A 23,377-nucleotide genomic window follows, 5' to 3' on the forward strand; every position below is an offset into this window, starting at 1 on the left:
TAATGTAGGGTATGAAAACATAATATAAAGTGGCATTATGACAGTGGTGTGTGACATGCTGATGAAGTCTGCCTTCCATTGACATGTGACTCCACATTCAACACAACTGGGAACTTAAAAATCTCCAATTTCAAACTTCAGAGCATTCAACGCAACTGGAGGAAAAAACTAGCTCCGACTGGAAAAAGCCGTTTTGAACGATATTCCAACTCCTGAACTCAGGCCTCTTTCTAGAGCTCTGACTTTGCGGCCTGAAAATCACTGACGTCATGATTTGACCTCGTATTTTTCAGAATTCCCGGTCGTCTTGAAAGCACCACAAGATGTCTGGCACTGACAGATTGTCAACTCAAAGTCTCTGTAGCTGTATGCTGTACGCATGTGATAAGATGCATAACCAATATACTTTACACACATGCCAATTTAATTCCACAAAATGATGCTAATTAACCTATAGATATGACCATTCAAATGTATTTCCATCAATGAAGAGGCTACAAAGCATTATTTAGCATTATTCGGCCAGTGTCCAAAAAAATATCGGACAAAAGCTGGCTATTACTGGATAACGGAAACACGGGCACACACACATCAACCAGAGGTCAACAGTACTACCAGATAAAGGTTTTCCATTCAAACTTATCATTTTAATAGACTTAATATTTGACAAAATAATGAATATATATGACCTGGAGGTGTTGGATCTGTAAAGCAGAAAGTGAAAACCGCCAGGTGGAGGACAGTGAATCTCCTTGTTTAATGGTTGGCAGACAGGTGAACAGTGTTGGGTAGATATGAAGATGTGTAACGTGATGATCGGCCCAGCCTTACTCGTAGAACTTCCGTGTAGTCATTCATATGCATCTGTGTTTGATACTTCCGTTGACGATGCGTGTATTGTCAGCACGGCGGAGGCAGTTCTTCAGGAGATGGACAACATTAGCAGCATCAGACAGAACAGGGAGGTGGAGAGACTCCGCATGTGGACAGACACTGAGGTGGTGAGTCTATCAATCAATCTGTATTATTCCATAAATAAAATGCACCATGGCAATATGAAAGTGGGTTGTTGGTAACTAACTCCTTTGGTGGATGTTATGATGGCAGGCCAGCAAGCTGAACCTGACTCTACTCCTGATCTTCTAGGAAAACATGGACATGTATTCTCGTGTGAAGAGGAGGAAGTCACTGCGCAGGAACACCTTTGGCATGCAGGCGCATCACAAAGCCATGAGCAAGACAGAGGAGGAAGAGGAGGAGGAGGAGGAAGAAGAGGGGACTGAAGGTTTGACTTAGTTTGGATGGCTTGTAAATCTGTACAGAGACTGAACTGTAGTTTTGTCATATTTACACGTCTGTGTTGCTTGAGGTTCAGACTAAATTTAAAATATAATATTTTAGGGTGTCCCCAGTGATCTAAGGCACTGCAGACCCGGGTTCGATCCCAGGCTATGACGCAACCGGGAGACCCATGAGGCTGCGCACAATTGGCCATGTTGTCCAGGTTAGGGGAGGGTTTGGCCGGCCGGGATGTCCTTGTCCCATCGCGCTCTAGCGACTCCTTGTGGCAGGCCGGGTGCATGCATGCTGACTTCGGTCGCCAGTTGTACGGTGTTTCCTCCGACACGTTGGTGCTTCTGGGTTAAGCGAGCAGTGTGCCAAAAAGCAGCGTGGCTTTGTTGGGTCGTGTTTCAGAGGATGCGTGGCTCTCGACCTTCGCCTCTCCTGAATCCATACGGGTGTTGCAGCGATGGGACAAGACTGTAACTACCAATTGGATACCATGAAAAGGGGCAAAAAGTATTAAATAAATAAAAAGCATATTTTACTTGTTTACTTAGAGTCTCACGGGGAAGAAGAGGATGACGAAGCGGAGGATGAGGATGATGGAGATGAGGCAGAGGAGGTAGGAGAGGAGAATGACAGACCGTACAACCTGAGGCAGCGCAAGACTGTACAGAGATACGAGGCGCCACCTATCGGTAAAGAAAAAATATATATATATTGTTTTTTTTTTGCAAGCCCTAAGGGACGGTTTTCCGTCCCCAGATTCGCCAATGAGCGTGGCTTTTAGTCAAGGAGATGGCTTAATCTGGGTCTGGGAAACTGGCCCACTAAGTTGCCTGAAGCTTTCCTTTTCTTGCATAAAACCATTTCTTGGTAGTCTTTGTTTTATACCTCGAGTGCTGTTGCTTTTAACATCTTCTGTGTCTATGATTGCATCCCAGAGCCCGTCAACAGAAAACAAACCACTCCCTCCCTGTTTGACACCCACAGATCTCCAGCTAGGAGAAGCCATATACGGTTGGTCTTGTACCCCGCATGAACAATTATTTATTAGAAAACCCTGCTTACCTACATTGACATGGTGTAATGTTTCTTCTTTTTCTCCACTCCTTTGGTCCAGAGTGAAGAAACATGCCATCCACAGTAGCGACACCACGTCGTCATCTGACGAGGAGAGATTTGAGAGGAGGAAAAGCAAGAGCATGACCCGGGCCAGGAACAGGTGAATACCTCCTCCTCTTTCTGTCACTCACCTGGTGAATTTTGATATTTAGATACAATTCATAAGTGGCTTTTCACTAGTTCACAGCACTTACCATTCAACCCCCAAACTGTATGTACATAGGGTGGGGATACATAGGGCAGTGGCAGTCATGAGATTCTGTCAGCTGGTTATTGTCATGCAAAAGACTGCTGGCCTCGCGGTAATTGACCGTTATTTGACATAAACATGTATAGCATAACCAGGCCTCCACACATACAAGCTGCTGATGTGCGTCATCAAAATAAGCCTAAATCAATGTAATATATATCATCACTACAAATCCATTATTTATTTAGACTGGTCTAAAGAAACATGATAAGAAGAAAATGTATTTCAGAAGAACAGAATGAGTTGGCCTACTGTATGTTATCTGGCTATTCTCCATGCCATAGGCTGTAGGCTTGGATATGCTTAAGTCCCGTGTCATAATTGTATATATCATTTTATAGTAAGAAGAACTTTAGTTGTGAATGATATAAACCTTAGAATGTCTTAGAAATCAGAGCATATATGGGCTGCATGGAGCGACTATCTGCTATTGATTTGAGAAAGAAGCAGAAAAAGCTTGTTCTGTTCCTTGCTTCAGGCTGCACAGCTGTGCTCTCAACTGATTTTCACCCATCAGACTATTCTCGATTTAATCTTGTCTTCACTAATATGTCAAATTTGGTTTTGATTTAGAATGTGCCATTATGAAATGGACAGGGGAGGGGAAAAAGACATGTCATTACTCTCACTGTCTGACAGGTGATATTCCTGTTAGAGGAGCATGCTCTCACTGCCCGATAGGTGATATTCCTGTTTGAGGAGCATGCTCTCTCTGCCCGACAGGTGATATTCCTGTTAGAGGAGCATGCTCTCTCTGCCCGACAGGTGATATTCCTGTTTGAGGAGCATGCTCTCTCTGCCCGATGGGTGATATTCCTGTTAGAGGAGCATGCTCTCTCTGCCCGATGGGTGATATTCCTGTTAGAGGAGCATGCTCTCTCTGCCCGATGGGTGATATTCCTGTTAGAGGAGCATGCTCTCACTGCCCGATAGGTGATATTCCTGTTTGAGGAGCATGCTCTCTCTGCCCGACAGGTGATATTCCTGTTTGAGGAGCATGCTCTCTCTGCCCGATGGGTGATATTCCTGTTAGAGGAGCATGCTCTCTCTGCCCGATGGGTGATATTCCTGTTAGAGGAGCATGCTCTCTCTGCCTGATGGGTGATATTCCTGTTAGAGGAGCATGCTCTCTCTGCCCGATGGGTGATATTCCTGTTTGAGGAGCATGCTCTCTCTGCCCGATGGGTGATATTCCTGTTTGAGGAGCATGCTCTCTCTGCCCGATAGGTGATATTCCTGTTTGAGGAGCATGCTCTCTCTGCCCGATAGGTGATATTCCTGTTAGAGGAGCATGCTCTCTCTGCCCGATAGGTGATATTCCTGTTTGAGGAGCATGCTCTCTAGCTACACAGTCCTACTATAGCCTATTTATTGCCTACCTCCTCACACTATTTGCACTCACTGTATGTTATGAATCCCTTTTGGCCCGACAGTCTAGGGGGGATGGTAATGAGACCCGTGACATAACTCAAGCAAATTATAATAGTGACAAAGTAAAAGTGAGAACGAAATAACTACGACAACTGAAATCTACCGTCAAACTCAAGGTTTATTTGTAAACACACAGTAATGGGGGGAAGGGGGGGGGGGCTGGACCCAAGGAAAGAAACTATAAGTATTCAAAAAAAAACTAAGCTAGACTAGCCTACTTTAACAGCTAACTAACCAAAAATACAGTGGGTGCTCCGCCCAGTTCTAACTAGTGTATTTAACAAAGTCTACCTACGGGTAGTGTATGCCCATGGGTGACTTGTCTTGGTTTCCCCTTTTCCCACCAGTAAACAAACAAACACCATAACCAAAACAATACTCACAGGTGAGACAAAGTGCTATGGAGGTGCTCAAACAAAAGAGAGGTTAATACACAACGAGAGAGTGAAACACAGAGACCTACAGACATGGCATTTACAGAGAGATTGAGCTCTAGAGCAAACAACTGACAGGGTTTTTAAACCAAGGGAAAGGAACTGTGATCGGGTAGGAAACAGGAGGAGGTGTGTCTTCTGATTGATGATTGGATTGGTGACTGATTGGGGAGTGATGATTTTCACCTGTGAGGGGAGAAGGAGAGAAAAGAAACACACACACAGGATATACACACAGGATACACACAGGATACACACAGGATACACACAGGATACACACAGGATACACACAGGATACACACAGGATACACACAGGATACTTGTATCCGTAACACTGTATATTGACTTCCTTTTTCTCTATTGTGTTATTGACTGTACGCTTCTTTATTCAATGTGTAACTCTGTGTCACACTGCTTTGCTTTATCTTGGCCTGGTCGCAGTTGTCAATGAGAAGTTGTTCTCAACTAGCCTACATGGTTAAATAAAAGTGAAATAAAAAATACAAATTTAAATAATTGGGGGAAAACCAAGTGAAATCTCTTTGGGAACATCGATATTAACATGTTTTTGCAACAAAACACATTTCACTAAACTGTTGACAGCCTGTCTGCGCGCTCTAGAAAGGAATAAAGGAGAGACGAGGAGGAGATGGAAACACGTGGTGATGAGATATTCTGTATAGCTAATGTGTTACTCAATTAATTATGAAAATAGAAAACAAATTCCTATTACTAGGCTATTCAAAATCAAATACAAATTCACTATTTGTTGGCTAACTGTAAGCCGCCCTACACGGTTAATGAACCAACAGCATCACCTAGCCCTAGGACTATACGTTCTCTCAGACTCATGGATAGACATTTTGGAGCATCCAGTATGTATAATATTCCAGTCCACACTGAAAGGCTAGAGCCATTATGTTTCAAAGACATCTTAAATCAGTTTAGTTTTATGTTCTTCTTCCATGCATAATATGCGGTAGGCTATGTATTGTTTTAGAGGTCAACCGATTACGATTTTTCAACGCCGATACCGATTATTGGAGGACCAAAAAAGCCGATGCCGATTAATCTGCCAATTATTATTATTATTTTTTTAAATAATGACAATTACAACAATACTGAATGAACACTAATTTTGACTTAATGTAATACATCAATAAAATTTTACTGATTGGCCAATTTAGCCTCAAGTAAATAATGAAACATGTTCAATTTGGTTTAAATAATGCAAAAACAAAGTGTTGGAGAAGAAAGTAAAAGTGCAATATGTGCAATGTAAGAAAGCTAACGTTTAAGTTCCTTGCTCAGAACATGAGAACATATGAAAGCTGATGGTTCCTTTTAACACAAGTCTTCAATATTCCCAGGTAAGAAGTTTTAGGTTGTAGTTATTATAGGAATTATAGGACTATTTCCCTCTATACCATTTGTATTTCATTAACCTTTGGCTATTGGATGTTCTTATAGGCACTTTAGTATTGCCAGTGAAACAGTATAGCTTCCGTCCCTCTAGTTAGCGCGTGCTAACTAGCTAACCATTTCACTTCGGTTACACCAGCCTCATCTCGGGAGTTGATAAGCTTGAAGTCATAAACAGCGCAATGCTTGACGCACAACGAAGAGCTGCTGGCAAAACGCATAAAAGTGCTGTTGGAATGAATGTTTACGCGCCTGCTTCTGCCTACCACCGCTCAGTCAGATGCTTAGATATTTTTCAGCTCAGTCAGATTATATGCAACGCAGGACACGCTAGATAATATCTAGTAATATCATCAACCATGTGTAGTTAACTAGTGATTATGATTGATTGTTTTTTTTATAAGATAAGTTTAATGCTAGCTAGCAACTTACCTTGGCTTACTGCATTCGCGTAACAGGCAGTCTCCTTGTGGAGTGCAACGAGAGAGAGGCAGGTCGTTACTGCGTTGGACTAGTTAACTGTAAGGTTGCAAGATTGGATCCCCCGAGCTGACAAGGTGAAACTCTGTCGTTCTGCCCCTGAACAATGCAGTTAACCCACTGTTCCTAGGCAGTCTTATCTTTTAGGCTCTACACTGGTTATTAAGTGCTTAATTTTAAGAAGTTATTTGGCCACTTCAGGGGGGGCAGGTAGGCTAGTGGTTAACGTGTTGGATGAGTCACAGAAAGGTTGCTGGATTGTATCCCCGAGCTGACAAGGTAAAAATCTGTCAAGGCAGTTAACCCACTGGGAAAAAGACATATCTATGCACTTACATAATGAAGGGAGGACCATTTACCGTGGTTCCATTTTCATGCCAGCCAGCTATGCTTATACTCCTGTTGTAAAGCGAAGTAATGTGCTTAATATTAAGTATATAGATAGATATAGTAGGCATAGCCTATAGAAATGTTGTGCAACATGATCTCATGAGCTCTCATGAAGTGTTTGATTAGATTTTCTATTACATTTGCATTGATGTCAGAGTGATTAGAGGGACAATAGAGTGCTGAGTACCAGGCAGTTAGCAAGTTTGGTAGACTACTAATGACTAGCAGCAGCATCTGAGCCTGGAGAAGCCTAATTACCATGACTAAACGGTCACAGGGGATTTGACTGCCATCATGACTCGTGACCGCCGGTGTGGCGGTAATACGACCACTAATACCCCTAGTGATACACAGCAGCCGTTATGCACCAGAAAGCTCACTGCAATAATATATTTATGATATAGGCAATTTAGCAGACACTTTTATCCAAAGTGACTTAGTCATGCGTGCATACATTATACCTATGTACGGTCCCGGGGATTGAACCCACTATCCTGTCATTCCAAGTGCCATGCTCAATGAACTGAGCTACAAAGGACCACAGCACATCGACCTACCTTTACCGGTCTATCAGTGTTGAGCTGCAGATATATCAGTGCTAACACTTGTTATTTTTAAAGGTGTCTACCTATGAACTTGCGAGCAGAGGACCTGGCCAGTGGGGTGCTGAGGGACAGGGCCAAGGTGGGAGCTAGCCTCGCTGATGTGGACCCCATGAATCTGGACACCTCAGTGAAGTTTGACAGCGTGGGAGGGCTGTCCAACCACATCCAGTCCCTGAAAGAGATGGTGGTCTTCCCTCTCCTCTACCCAGAGGTTTTCGAGAGGTTCAAGATTCAGCCACCAAGGTAAAGGGCAAAGCCACCTGGAAACTCGCATTATTCATTTTCAGACATATCAAGCATGTATCCTTCTTTGTTTGCCATTTCTAACTGGTATTTACTTTCAACAAGCCAGATGAGGGGAAACATTGAATGGTCACAATGTGTAGTTCCTCAATCAATAAAAGTGAGACTTGTTATTTACCTCTCTGTCTCTCACTCTTTACTCTTTCTCTCTGTCTCTCACTCTTTCTTCCCCCTGTACAGAGGGTGTCTGTTCCACGGCCCACCAGGTACAGGAAAGACCCTAGTAGCGCGTGCTTTGGCCAACGAGTGTAGTCAAGGTGACAAGAAAGTGTCATTCTTCATGAGGAAGGGAGCTGACTGCCTCAGCAAGTGGGTCGGTGAATCAGAACGACAGCTACGCCTGCTCTTCGACCAGGTGAGCTTGAGCCAAGGCTTATCAGTTTGACATCATCAGGGACTTTTTCATTAGTTACCTGTGTGTTTCTATTGTGCTTACCAAAACACTGTCTGTTTAGGCTAGCTGATGCACCTCTAGTCCAGAGTAAAGGTCTTCAGTTGGCCCTGTTCTGAAATGGACCTAGGGCTTTCCCACCCGGTCCCGATATGCATAAATTAATAAAACAATATATAGAGAGAGACCCCTTCCGAACGGATCCGAAGACAACTAGACCCGTTCCATAAAGACCTGGTTGGATCCAGACTCTGAAAGTGAAGAAAGCAGCAGAAAAGTCTTTTTTTTTAATGCTACTTTATTAACCAGAGCTGCTAAAGTATGAGATGAGGGAGAGAGGAGCAGCTTTAGCAGGCGGGGAGAGGCTGTACTGTGAGTGAGTGACTGCAACCAACCAAGCTGACTAATAACTGCCACAGTTAGGTTATTTAGAATCCAATATGATTACGTAGTACCTGTCTTGACTGCATCAAACTGGGAGAAGCTAGCTAAAGTTAGCTAGCTAGGCTAACTGAGGCTGCAGTGCTTTCACTTTCTCATCCTACAGTTACTAATAACTGAACTCTTAGGAGAAGATTTTCCACTAGATGTTGCAACGATGCTGTGTGGACTTGCTTCCATTCAGCCACGAGCGTTAGTGAGGTTGGGCACTGATGTTGGGTGATTGACCTGGCTCGCAGTCGGCGTTCCAATTCATCCCAAAGGTGTTCATTGGGTTGAGGTCAGGGCTCTGTGCAGGCCAGTCATCTTCCACACCGATCTCGACATCTGTGCAGGCCAATCATCATCTTCCACACTGATCTCGACAAACAATTTCTTTATGGACCTTGCTTTGTGCACAGGGGCATTTATTTGTATTTTTTAATATATCTTTTTTTACACTTCATTTATACAGGTTTTTCTCATTGAGAACATCTATTTTCCAAGCGACACCTGGTCAAATAGCAGCAGGGGGAACAACGTTTCAGACAAAACAACCTACATACATTAACACAACATTAAACAAAATGATAGACACACATACATGCTCTGGCTCCCCAATGGTGGAACAAACTCCCTCACGACGCCAGGACAGCGGAGTCAATCACCACCTTCCGGAGACACCTGAAACCCCACCTCTTTAAGGAATACTTAGGATAGGATAAAGTAATCCTTCACCCCCCCCCCCCCCCTTAAAATATTTAGATGCACTATTGTAAAGTGGCTGTTCCACTGGATGTCATAAGGTGAATGCACCAATTTGTAAGTCGCTCTGGATAAGAGCGTCTGCTAAATGACTTAAATGTAATGTAAATGTACAGTACAACAATTACATATTATGTAAAGAAAACATGAAAGTCTTGACTCAAACAGCTGTCCTAAAGACAATAACTCTTATATGATATCTATACATCGATCAAGTGTTTCAACTCCACCAACGAAACTAGATCATCGAATTAGGTTTAAACAGGAAAGGACCTTCCCCAAACTGTTGCCGCAAAATTGGAAGCACATGAAAAAGCACCCGAACCATGATAAAAAGCCCCAGACCACTATTCTTCCGCCACCAAACTTTACAGTTGGCGCCACACTATGCATTGGGGGAGGTAGTGTTCTCCTGGCATCCGCCAAACCTAGATTAGTACGTCGGATTGCCAGAGGGCGAAGCGTGATTCATCACTCCAGAGAACGTGTTTCCGTTTCAGAGTCCAATGGCGGTGAGCTTTACACCACTCCAGCTGACACTTGGCATTGCATATGGTGATCTTAGGCTTGTGTGCAGCTGCTCGGCCAATGAAAACCCATTTCATGTAGCTCCGGACTAACAGTTATTGTGCTGACATTGCTTTGGGGCAATTTTGGAACTCTGTAGTGAGTGTTGCAACTGAGGACAGACTATTCTGTGAGCTTGTGTGGCATACCACTTCGCGGCTGAGCCATTGTTGCTCCTAGATGTTTCCACTTCACAATGACAGCACTTGAAGATGACTGGGGCAGCTCTAGCAGGGCGGAAATTTGATGAACAGACTTGTTGGAAAGGTGGCATCCTATGACGGTGCCATGTTCAAAGTAACTGAGCTCTTCAGTAAGGCCATTCTACTGCCAATGTTTTGTCTATGGAGATTGCATGGCTGTGTGCTCAATTTGTATAGCCAAATCCACTAATTTGAAGGGGTGTCTTCATACATTTGTATATAAAGTGTATCGCCTTTTGCAACACACATAGCGAGGCTCTGGCTGTAGCCTATTCGTCTTTGATTGGCCATCAACAAGTTACACGCTCCACTCTCGTGAAAAGCAAGAGCAGCCGCAAAATGATAAAATGTCTCTTTCTCTACTGCAGTAGTCGCGTTCTGATCTGTACGGGCTCTTCCGGGAACAGTCGGTTAAAACTACACTTACCCGTGACAATCCATATCAGATCCGACCCAGACCGTCACATTATTTATCATTCTGAATCCGGACCTGCTGGGTTCTGGGTCTTGGAGATTCTGGTACACGTGGATCCGTGAAGACCTCTAGTCCACTGTGTTGTTACTTTGTGAGAGGAGTTAGACTTTCGTGATCATTGTATTAAGGTTGTGTGTTCCTCTCTTCTAGGCGTACCTGATGAGGCCTTCCATAATCTTCTTTGATGAGATAGACGGGCTGGCCCCAGTGCGCTCCAGCAGACAGGACCAGATACACAGGTACTATTTGACGCAGGAGTAGCAGTTTGGTTTAGATATCTCCATTTGATGATGGTCTCTGATAATCAATAATGAAAGTGAGTGATCAGTTTTTACTAAGGTTTGACCATAATCACTCTCTTTCCTCTCTCCCTCACTATCCCTCTTTCCTCTCCTCCTCCAGCTCCATAGTGTCCACTCTGCTGGCGTTGATGGATGGTCTGGACAGCAGAGGGGAAATCGTGGTGATCGGTGCTACCAATAGACTGGACTCCATAGACCCTGCTCTACGGAGGCCTGGACGCTTTGACAGGGAGTTCCTCTTCAACCTGCCTGACAAGAAGGTGAGGGAGTGGCGTAGTTAACAATTTCAACACACCTGCCAATATGAATCATGTATAGGATTATGGCACAATGAATACACTATGTATGATGCTGTAATCCCAATCAATGAATACACTACGTTGATGTGTTGATACTGTAATCCCAATCAATGAATACACTACGTTGATGTGTTGATACTGTAATCCCAATCAATGAATACACTATGTATGATGCTGTAATCCCAATCAATGAATACACTACGTTGATGTGTTGATACTGTAATCCCAATCAATGAATACACTACGTTGATGTGTTGATACTGTAATCCCAATCAATGAATACACTATGTTGATGTGTTGATACTGTAATCCCAATCAATGAATACACTACGTTGATGTGTTGATACTGTAATCCCAATCAATGAATACACTACGTTGATGTGTTGATACTGTAATCCCAATCAATGAATACACTATGTTGATGTGTTGATACTGTAATCCCAATCAATGAATACACTACGTTGATGTGTTGATACTGTAATCCCAATCAATGAATACACTACGTTGATGTGTTGATACAGTAATCCCAATTAATGAATACACTATGTTGATGTGTTGATACTGTAATCCCAATCAATGAATACACTATGTTGATGTGTTGATACTGTAATCCCAATCAATGAATACACTATGTTGATGTGTTGATACTGTAATCCCAATCAATGAATACACTATGATGTGTTGATACTGTAATCCCAATCAATGAATACACTATGTTGGTGATGTGTTGAATACACTATGTAATACCCAATCAATGAATACACTATGATGTGTAATCCCAATCAATGAATACACTACGTTGATGTGTTGATACTGTAATCCCAATCAATGAATACACTACGTTGATGTGTTGATACTGTAATCCCAATCAATGAATACACTATGTTGATGTGTTGATACTGTAATCCCAATCAATGAATACACTATGATGTGTTGATACTGTAATCCCAATCAATGAATACACTATGTTGGTGATGTGTTGATACTGTAATCCCAATCAATGAATACACTATGTTGGTGATGTGTTGATACTGTAATCCCAATCAATGAATACACTACGTTGATGTGTTGATACTGTAATCCCAATCAATGAATACACTATGTTGATGTGTTGATACTGTAATCCCAATCAATGAATACACTATGTTGATGTGTTGATACTGTAATCCCAATCAATGAATACACTACGTTGATGTGTTGATACTGTAATCCCAATCAATGAATACACTATGTATGATACTCTAATCCCAATCAATGAATACACTATGTTGATGTGTTGATACTGTAATCCCAATCAATGAATACACTATGTTGATGTGTTGATACTGTAATCCCAATCAATGAATACACTATGTATGATACTCTAATCCCAATCAATGAATACACTACGTTGATGTGTTGATACTGTAATCCCAATCAATGAATACACTACGTTGATGTGTTGATACTGTAATCCCAATCAATGAATACACTACGTTGATGTGTTGATACTGTAATCCCAATCAATGAATACACTATGTTGATGTGTTGATACTGTAATCCCAATCAATGAATACACTATGTTGATGTGTTGATACTGTAATCCCAATCAATGAATACACTATGTATGATACTCTAATCCCAATCAATGAATACACTACGTTGATGTGTTGATACTGTAATCCCAATCAATGAATACACTACGTTGATGTGTTGATACTGTAATCCCAATCAATGAATACACTACGTTGATGTGTTGATACTGTAATCCCAATCAATGAATACACTACGTTGATGTGTTGATACTGTAATCCCAATCAATGAATACACTACGTTGATGTGTTGATACTGTAATCCCAATCAATGAATACACTACGTTGATGTGTTGATACTGTAATCCCAATCAATGAATACACTATGTTGATGTGTTGATACTGTAATCCCAATCAATGAATACACTACGTTGATGTGTTGATACTGTAATCCCAATCAATGAATACACTATGTTGATGTGTTGATACTGTAATCCCAATCAATGAATACACTACGTTGATGTGTTGATACTGTACTCCCAATCAATGAATACACTATGTTGATGTGTTGATACTGTAATCCCAATCAATGAATACACTATGTTGATGTGTTGATACTGTAATCCCAATCAATGAATACACTACGTTGATGTGTTGATACTGTAATCCCAATCAATGAATACACTATGTTGATGTGTTGATACTGTAATCCCAATCAATGAATACACTATGTTGATGTGTTGATACTGTAATCCCAATCAATGAATACACTATGTTGATGTGTTGATACTGTAATCCCAATCAATGAATACACTATGTTGATGTGTTGATACTGTAATCCCAATCATTTAAAGTACGTCTATGGATGGCATAGTATGTTTTTTATTTTTTAAATCCTTGTTAAGATAGTGTCATGCTTGTTTGTGTGTGTGTTCCAGCTGCTGTTCTGTGTGTGTGTGTGTACTCCACACATTAGTCCCAGTTTAGTGTGACTGTGTGCCAGTCCCAGCCCAGCGCTGCATAGCAATCAGTCGACCTCAGCAGAGACACACACACTAGGGTTGGGCGATATTACGACGATGATTGTCGACATCGTGATGTGATAGACGATGGTTTAGCCTACTTGAACTTGGCTGGTGCCCTGCAGTAAAGAACAGAGTCTCGCAGCGCAGCAGCGCAGCAGGGCAGCAGGGCAGCACACAAGTGATATTAAGTAATTTATTTTCCTATTACCATTTGCTATAGCCTATTTCAATAAATATGTGATACAGAACATGAGAGGAATGTAGGCCAGACAGAGTGGAGAATTCTACCAAAGCAGCGTAAATGTTGATCTGTCAGATGGATGGGGATTAGGCTGTAGGCTAGTAGCTGTAGCTCCTCCACCAGAAAGGACTATTAGAAAAGTATTGGCCTGCACTTACCCTCTGCCCAGGCTTTCAACAACAGTATCTTTCGTCATGATTCGTCTAGTTGCATTCGATTACCCACTATAGCCCATCTGTCATTTCAGTAATAAAAAATGGATTGGCCAATAGGGGGCGATAACATCACAATGTTTTATGGTTACACTTATGTCAACATTTTGTACACACACAGAGGGAGACAGCTGGCAGAGAGACCAAAAACCCACTGTGGTGTGAGCAGGGTGGTTTTTGTTAGTTATTAAATGTTTCTCTATCCCTGTACTTCCCTCTCCTTCTTTCGGTCTTTGTCTTTTTCTCTCTGTTCCTAGGCCCGGAGGCAAATCCTTGAGATCCACACTCGGGACTGGAACCCCAGACTGGCTGAGCAGTTTGTGGACGAGCTGGCTGAGAAATGTGTCGGTAAGAGATTGACTTATGTTAGGTTTTTATTAATGTCTGTAACATTTACGAACTCTACCGTTCAAAAGTTTTTGGTCACTTATACATTTCCTTGTTTCCATGAAAACCTACATGAAATGAGTTGCAAAATGAATAGGAAATATAGTCAAGATGTTGACAAGGTTATAAATAATGATAAAAAAAAAAAAAATGACAATCGTTGTCCTTCATACTTTGCTTTCGTCAAAGAATCCTACATTTGCAGCAATTTCAACCTTGCAGACCTTTGGCATTCTAGTTGTCAATTTGTTCAGGTAATCTGAAGAGATTTCACCACATGCTTCCTGAAGCACCTCCCACAAGTTGGATTGGCTTGATGGGCACTTCTTATGTACCATACGGTCAAGCTGCTCCCACAACAGCTCAATAGGGTTGAGATCCGGTGACTGTGCTGGCCACTCCATTATAGACAGAATACCAGCGGATTGCTTCTTACCTAAATAGTTCTTGCATCAAACTTAGATTTGTCTGTCCATAACTTTTTTCCGATATTCCTCTGTCCAGTGTCTGTGTTCTTTTGCCCATCTTAATATTTTATTTTTATTGGCCAGTCTGAGATATGGCTTTTTCTTTGCAACTCTGGCTAGAAGGACAACATCCCTGAGTCACCACTTCACGGTTGCTGTTGAGACTGGTGTTTTGCGGGTACTATTTAATGAAGCTGCCATTTGAGGACTTGTGAGCCACCTGTTTCTCAAACTAGACTTGTACTTGTCCTCTTGCTCAGTTGTGCACCGGGGCATCCCACTCTTTCTATTCTGGTTAGTGCCAGTTTGCGTTTTTCTGTGAAGGGAGTAGTACACAGCGTTGTACGAGATCTTCAGTTTCTTGGGCATTTCTCGCATGGATTCGCCTTAATTTCTCAGAACAAGAATAGACTGATGAGTTTCAGAAGAAAGTTCTTGGTTTCTGGCCATTTTGAGCCTGTAATCGAACCCACAAATGCTGATGCTCCAGATTAAAGAAGGCAAGTTTTATTGCTTCTTTAATCCGAACAACAGTTTTCAGCTGTGCTACCATAATTGTAAAAGGGTTTACTAATGATCAAATAGCTTTTTAAAATGATTAACTAACACAACATGCCATTGGAACAGGAGTGATTGTTGCTGATAATGGGCCTCTGTATGCCTATGTAGATATTCCATAAAACATCAGCCTTTTCCAGCTACAACAGTCATGAACAACATTAAAAATGTCTAAACTGTATTTCTGATCAATTTGATGTTATTTTAATGGACACACAATTAGCTTTTCTTTCAAAAACAAGGACATTTCTAAGTGACCCCAAACTTTTAAACGGTAGTGTAGATGTTTATTTTACTTCCTTTTCGGTTCTTTCATTGACTCCACTCCCTTGCTCCAGGTTACTGCGGTGCCGACATCAAAGCACTTTGCACAGAGACGGCCCTGGCGGCGCTGCGGCGGCGCTACCCCCAGATCTACGGCAGCAGTGTTAAGCTGCAGCTGGATGTCAGGTATCCATGGAGAGGAGGAAACTGAAAGTCCATATTAATGGACTGGAATCCATTGTCTTGTCTGCATGGGGCCAATCCTAACTTCCACTTAAGTTTAATTTCCATGTAGTCTCCCATTGACATCAAAGCATGGTTAATACACAATTTTAATGAAGTGTAAGTTAGAATTCTCCCCTAAATCTGTATGATCTGCTGACACTGAATTTCCATTCTGGATCAAGTATTCATTTATTGATCTATCTGTCTCTATCAGTACCATCGTGCTGGGACCTGGGGACTTCAGCCGCGCCTTGCGGACCATCGTCCCAGCCTCCGTGAGAGCCCAGGCCCCTCCAGGCCGAGCCCTGTCCCCAAACATACGCCCCCTACTGGCCAACACACTGGACACAGTGCTGGAGGTCCTGCTCCGAGTCTTCCCTCATGCAGAATCACATCACAGGGAGAGTAGAGGAGGTACGGGTTCGCTCTTTCTACCCGTCTGGGGATTGCTCTTTCTGTCAGTCTCTCCTTTTGCTCCCTATTTTGCTCTCTCTCACCCCATATCTACTGGGAGTTGTACTATCTCTCATGCTTCTTTTAATAACTTCCATTTACCACTCCACCGTCCTTCCTAATAAACCATGATGTCTCTACTAATAAGACCAGAGCTTTCTCTAGTTTTGCCCCCTTGCTGTAGCTGTAACAATTTCTGCTCAATGGGCTGTTAATAGAAGTTATTTTAAATTGGAAGGACTTAAACATTTTTGTGGAAATTTTATAAAACACATCTGGCTTCTTTTAACCTGTGGGATCGTGTGAGACCAGCTACCTGGACAGCTGATGAAACTGGGTTTGCACAACCAAATAATTTCTGCACAAACTGTCAGAAATGGTCTCATGGAAGCTCATCTGCGTGCTTGCTGTCCTCACCAGGGTCTCGACCTGACTGCATCTCGGGGTCGTAAATGACTTCAGTGGCCGAATACTTATCTTGGATGGCCACTGGCACGCTGGAGAAGTGTGCTCTTCACAGATGAATCCCAGTTTCCACTGTACCCGGCAGCTGGCAGACAGCGTGTGTGGTGTCGTATGGGCGAGCGGTTTGCTGATGTCCGTGTTGTGAACAGAGTGCCCCGTGGTGGGGTTATGGTATGGGTAGGCATAAGCTAAGGACAACGAACACAATTTCATTTTTATTGTTGGCAATTTGAATGCACAGAGATCCTGAGGCCCATTTGTCGTGACATTCATCCGCCGCCATCGCATCAAGTTTCAGCATAATATTGCACAGCCCCATGTTGTAAGGATCTGTACATCATTCCTGGAAGTGGAAAATGTCCCAGTTCTTCCATGGTCTGCATACTCACCAGACATGTCACCCATTGAGCATGTTTGGGATGCTCTGGATCGACATTTATCAACGTGTTCCAGTTCCCAACAATATCCAGCAACTTCGCACAGCCATTGACGAGGAGTCGGACAACATTCCGCAGGCCTCAATCTACAGCCTGATCAACTCAATGCGAAGGAGTTTTCACATCTGGGTTTTCAGTTTTATTTCTAGGTGGCACACAGTTTGTTTGACAGTATTTCCTCCTGACCTTCCTTCCTACTAGACATTGACAATCTGCTAGAGGAGGAGTTCAGTGAAGAGGAGACGGATGGAGCAGCTCTCTCTATCTACCACCTCCAGCCTGGATCCCCAAAGATGCACACACACCCCTCTACGGCACACACACCCTTCCTACACTTCACCACGTGAGTCTGACTACAGAACACAGCTCTACCCCTAGCCACACACACCCCACTGGATCAGTGCATTTTAATGCCACCTTGTGACCACAAGGAGAATGACATGAGCAAAGTCTAAGTTAAAACCATTAGTCATCCTTCAGTCCTGTCATCAATACAGGAGAGGGAAGATAAATGTTCTCTTAGATTCACATCAATCTACGAGGTACTTTATCTGATATAGATGGCTAATATGTTTAAAGATTTTGAAATATGATTATGGACATTATAGTCCTCTAACCATTTTTAGTTTAATAAATCAACTGGAGACTGATAGCCTATTTGGTAATGTAAGGACACATTTAAAAAAGAGAAGCTGATTCTCACTCTCTTCTCCCTCCAGATCAGCTCTCCACCAGCCCACGTCGTACCGGCCTCGCCTGCTGCTGGCGGGTCCCCCCGGCTCGGGACAGGGTTCTCACCTGGCCCCTGCTGTGTTACACCATCTGGACAAGCTGTCTGTCCACCGTCTAGACCTGCCCACTCTCTACTCTGTCAGCGCCAAGACACCTGAGGAATCCTGCGCTCAGGTAACACACACACCTCTACATATATATATATATATATATATATATAAAGACACACACACACACACACACACACACACACACACACACACACACACACACACACACACACACACACACACACACACACACACACACACACACACACACACACACACTCATACAGATCGCAAATATGTATATCGCAAATGTGTATATCGCAAATGTATGATGTTTGGCTGTTGTGTGTGTCCGTCAGGTGTTCTGTGAGGCGCGTCGGAGCGTGCCCAGTGTGGTGTTCATGCCTCACATCTGTGATTGGTGGGATTCGGTTAGCGACACTGTAAAGAACACCTTTCTCTCTCTGCTCCAGGACGTCCCCTCTTTCACCCCCCTCCTCATCCTCGCCACCACAGAGACCTGCTACACACAGCTACCGCAGGAGGTAGGCTAAACACACCAGGGTTTCTGTTAGCCGGTAATAGCCGGCTTTTGGCAGATTTAAAAAATAAAAATAAAATGAAATGCTGATAAATAAAATCTGGCACAAGCCAATTGCCCAGAGAAGAAAAAAAAATCCCATTGCATAATTGAAAAGTGTGCTTGTTTTAAAGTAATTATGAAAATGTTAATTTTTGCAGCTGAACTGGTTAAAGAGTGGTAGCATTTAAAATGTCTACCACTGTGTTCTTATTTTTGGTCTTTTGATCCATTACGTTTTACGCTAATAACCACTGTTTATAGTTTAAATGTTAAGAATGTGAAGTTATGACAGCCTGAACATGTGGAAGTTGGTTATGGTTCTCTAGCTTGACCGGTTCAATAGTTACTGTTGGTGAGTTATTTAATGCTAATTTAGGCAAATGTACGTAGTTATAGTTGATAAAGGTTTTTAATAATTTGAAGTTAGTATAGCCTGAACACGAGCAAGAAGAGTGGAGGCTGTTGTAGCAGCAATGTTCCGACATCTAGTGGAAAGCCTTCCCAGAAGAGTGGAGGCTGTTATAGCAGCAATGTTCTGACATCTAGTGGAAAGCCTTCCCAGAAGAGTGGAGGCTGTTATAGCAGCAATGTTCCGACATCTAGTGGAAAGCCTTCCCAGAAGAGTGGAGGCTGTTAATGTTCTGACATCTAGTGGAAAGCCTTCCCAGAAGAGTGGAGGCTGTTATAGCAGCAATGTTCTGACATCTAGTGGAAAGCCTTCCCAGAAGAGTGGAGGCTGTTATAGCAGCAATGTTCTGACATCTAGTGGAAAGCCTTCCCAGAAGAGTGGAGGCTGTTATAGCAGCAATGTTCTGACATCTAGTGGAAAGCCTTCCCAGAAGAGTGGAGGCTGTTATAGCAGCAATGTTCTGACATCTAGTGGAAAGCCTTCCCAGAAGAGTGGAGGCTGTTATGGCAGCAAAGGGGGACCAACTCAATATTAATGCCCATGATTTTGGAGTGAGATGTTCGACATGCAGGTGTCCACATACTTCTGGTCATGTAGTGTATCTAATGAATAGAAGATATTAAAAGTTAAAGGAGAAGGAATTAAAATTGTTGGTTCAAAAAAGTATACATATCAAATCCTTTTACAACAATCTAAACAGGGGCAGTCTGAACATCTCAACGTTGGTTTGGAGTTGATCGCTTAAACGGTGAAAGTCTGGGCCTTTTTTAGCCATTTAAATGAGTTCTGTTTATCACACGTGCACAGCATACAGATACAGTGTGAGAGCTACTGCTACGGTTCTGTAACAGTTTAGTAGTTGCTGCTGGAGTGAGACGTGCTTTTATAAGCCCAATCATTGCGTAGCAATTCTAAATGCAATAGCGTCTTAGTGTTTTGAAGGCCACAATTTGAACATTTATATTTTTCAACTGGTAATTTGAAGCATGCTTCCCATTCGCCATTCAAGTACATATAGGCTTCAGCGCGTCACATCACTGCAATGGCCTGGAGGCAGTAAGCATTTTGAAGACATACTTGATTATTTGAAACCTGAACGTTTCCCTTTATATTGTGAGGCATGTCTTACCTTGCTTCAAAGTAGCCTAGCCAAATATCCAACCAATTATTTTATAAACAATTCCATTTGCAATTTGAAACCAGTAGGCCTAGGCCTTCTTTAATTGTCCAGTAGCCAAAGGCACAACCCTAGTCATTAGCAAGTCATATTAGTTGTTGCATCTTTAGCTCTCCCCTTGGTCCTTCTGTAGCTCAGTTGGTAGAGCATGGCGCTTGTAACGCCAGAGTAGTGGGTTCGATCCCCGGGACCACCCATACGTAGAATGTATGCACACATGACTGTAAGTCGCTTTGGATAAAAGCGTCTGCTAAATGGCATATATTTTATTATTATTATTATTATTATCCCCTCTTTCTAGATTTAATGGATATTTTGATCTCTGTCACTGGCATGTGCAGTGTGCTTTTGACAATGGTGTTTTCGGACCAACATTTGCATTGTGTGCATTGCTGTGCTTATAATGTGAAGAAATAATTTATCATAATTTTAAGCTAAACATTTGTTGCATCAGCTTCATTGCTTAAAAAAAAGTGTGTGTGTAAAATATGTCCCAGAGATGTTTCAAATAGTCAATTTCTTATTCGCCCCAAACGACAAGCTGACCAATAGAATACTATGGGGATGGTTGATTGACTTGGGCTAGTGATTTTGCTCTTCAAGACCCATGTTGTTGGCTGAGGAAAAGTAAATGCAGTTTTTCTAACATCTTCAAAGTGCGCATCGGAATTTGCTAAGAAAGATGCACATCGTTACATCCTCAAGTTGCATGCTCTGTTCAGATGAATTACCATAATCTAAATGTGATTTCTGTCATTCTGAGCACCGTGGGTGGACGCCCTAATCAGGTTACGCACCCAATGGGTCAGGAAAAACTTCTAAAATGTCCTTTAAATTAAAATACTGCATGGCACCACATTGTTCCTTGCACACACACATATACACACTTAGTGTTCATCATATTTTCACTTCACCACTTGCTTTCTACCAATCTCGTTATCTCCGTCTCTCTGTCATCCTATTTTCTCTGCTACCGCACGGCAAGCTGTACTGGATGCGGCAAGTTTAGGACCAAAAGGCTCCTCAACAGCTTCTACCCCCAAACCATTAGACTGCCGAACAATTCATAAAAATCACAACCGGACAATGTACTTTGACCCCCCCCCCCTCTTGTACACTGCTGCTACTCTGTTTGTTAGCCATGCATAGTCACTTCGCCCCCACCTACATGTACAGATTACCTCAACTAGCCTGTACTCCCACACACTGACTCGGTACTCGTGCCCCCTGTATATAGCCTCATTATTCTTATTGTGTTACTTTTTATTTTAGTCTACTTGTTAAATATTTTCTTCTTGAACTGCACTGTTGTTTAAGGGCTTGTAAGTTAGCATTTCACGGTAAAGTCTACACTTGTTGTATTTGGCACATGTGGCAAATAAAGTTTGATTTGATCCTGCATCTATCATTCTCTTTCCCACTATACATAGTGCCAGCTCCTGAGTTAGTTCACTCATGAGAGAGATCTTCTTGCTAGTTGAAGTTGGAAGTTTACATACACCTTAGTCAAATACATTTAAACTCAGTTTTTCACAATTCCTGACATTTGATTCTTGTAAAAATTCCCTGTCTTAGGTCAGTTACATGCTGACCAGACCAGACACGTTGCGTGCGAAAGCGTCGCAAAATAAATCCTTGTTATTCAATTATTGCACCCACACTGCTCGCGCGCGCCAACGAGCGTCTGCGATGCCAAGGGCTAAAATAGAACTCCTTTCTATTTCTGACGCAGATCTCGCTGCAAGTCCTGCCTCTCCCATCTCCTCATTGGTTTATAGAAGCAGGTACCCACGTGCCATCTCCTCATTGGTTATACCCACGTGGGTGATTGAAAGACGAAATGCTTTGCCGGTTGTTGTGGTAAAAGTGTAGATGCCAATCACGATATACATTCAAAGATGAAAAAGCCTGGGAGGAGAGATGACTAGAAACGATTTGTTTGGCCGTTTTATGTGTGGATTTATTGTCGGAGTAGAGGACCTTGTGCATTTCAGGTAAAATAAAACTCAATGTATATATCCCAGGACAAATGAGCTAGCAACAGCAAGCTAGCTAAATATAACACATTAGCTAGCAAGTGCAAGCTAACTAGCTAAATTGCCATACATGTTCAATGCTTTTTGACCTGTCCCCAAATTAATGTCATTGGTTCAGAGTTTGTTTTGATATTTTAACCTGTGTGTTGTGATCGCGTTTGGTGTAGGGTGACAAAATAAATTTATGCTCGATGGAGAACGTGCGCACCCGGTTTGGGTTCCGTTTTAGGATCACCACTTCATTTTAAGAATGTGAAATGTCAGAATAATAGTAGAGAGAGTGATTTAGTTCAGCTTTTATTTCTTTCATCACATTCCCAGTGGTTCAGAAGTTTACATACACTCAATTAGTATTTGGTAGCATTGCCTTTAAATTGTTTAACTTGGTTCAAACATTTTGGGGAGCCTTCCCACAAGCTTCCCACAATAAGTTGGGTGAATGTTGGCCCATTCCTCCTGACAGAGCTGGTGTAACTGAGTCAGGTTTGTAGGCCTCCTTGCTCGCACACACTTTTTCAATTCTGCCCACACATTTTCGATAGGATTGAGGTCAGAGCTTTGTGATGGCCACTCCAATACCTTGACTTTGTTGTCCTTAAGCCATTTTGCCACAACTTTGGAAGTATGCTTGGGGTCATTGTCCATTTGGAAGACCCATTTGTGACCAAGCTTTAACTTCCTGACTGATGTCTTGAGATGTTGCTTCAATATATCCACATCATTTTCATTCCTCATGATGCCATCTATTTTGTGAAGTGCACCCCCCTGCAGCAAAGCACCCTCACAACATGATGCTCCACCCCCGTGCTTCACGGTTGGGAGGGTTTTCTTCGACTTGCAATGATTATTATTGCCAAACAGTTCTATTATTGTTTCATCAGACCAGAGGACATTTCTCCAAAAAGTACAGTCTTCATCCCCATGTGTAGTTGTAAACCGTAGTCTGGCTTTTTTTATTGCCGTTCTGGAGCAGTGGCTTCTTCCTTCCTGAGCGGACTT

The 23,377-nt window shown here is 42.4% G+C and overlaps 1 protein-coding gene across 5 annotated transcripts in view; it reads left to right on the forward strand.

Annotated features, from left to right (window-relative positions):
* The window catches only part of atad2b (ATPase family AAA domain containing 2B), a 153,975-nt gene that overhangs the window by 35,295 nt on the left and 95,303 nt on the right, over nucleotides 1-23,377 (forward strand). For all 5 annotated transcript variants that reach the window (XM_046298765.1, XM_046298766.1, XM_046298767.1 and 2 more), the window contains exons 5-19: nucleotides 905-1,001; nucleotides 1,147-1,285; nucleotides 1,842-1,982; nucleotides 2,229-2,304; nucleotides 2,408-2,509; nucleotides 7,437-7,664; nucleotides 7,905-8,079; nucleotides 10,696-10,784; nucleotides 10,948-11,107; nucleotides 14,393-14,483; nucleotides 15,886-15,997; nucleotides 16,251-16,450; nucleotides 17,593-17,734; nucleotides 18,111-18,297; nucleotides 18,533-18,718. In XM_046298765.1, the coding sequence (XP_046154721.1) occupies nucleotides 905-1,001; nucleotides 1,147-1,285; nucleotides 1,842-1,982; nucleotides 2,229-2,304; nucleotides 2,408-2,509; nucleotides 7,437-7,664; nucleotides 7,905-8,079; nucleotides 10,696-10,784; nucleotides 10,948-11,107; nucleotides 14,393-14,483; nucleotides 15,886-15,997; nucleotides 16,251-16,450; nucleotides 17,593-17,734; nucleotides 18,111-18,297; nucleotides 18,533-18,718 (2,125 nt within the window). The remainder of the gene's footprint in view (nucleotides 1-904; nucleotides 1,002-1,146; nucleotides 1,286-1,841; nucleotides 1,983-2,228; nucleotides 2,305-2,407; nucleotides 2,510-7,436; nucleotides 7,665-7,904; nucleotides 8,080-10,695; nucleotides 10,785-10,947; nucleotides 11,108-14,392; nucleotides 14,484-15,885; nucleotides 15,998-16,250; nucleotides 16,451-17,592; nucleotides 17,735-18,110; nucleotides 18,298-18,532; nucleotides 18,719-23,377) is intronic.

Source organism: Oncorhynchus gorbuscha, linkage group LG14 (genome assembly GCF_021184085.1).
Source record: "Oncorhynchus gorbuscha isolate QuinsamMale2020 ecotype Even-year linkage group LG14, OgorEven_v1.0, whole genome shotgun sequence".
NCBI lineage: Eukaryota > Metazoa > Chordata > Actinopteri > Salmoniformes > Salmonidae > Oncorhynchus > Oncorhynchus gorbuscha.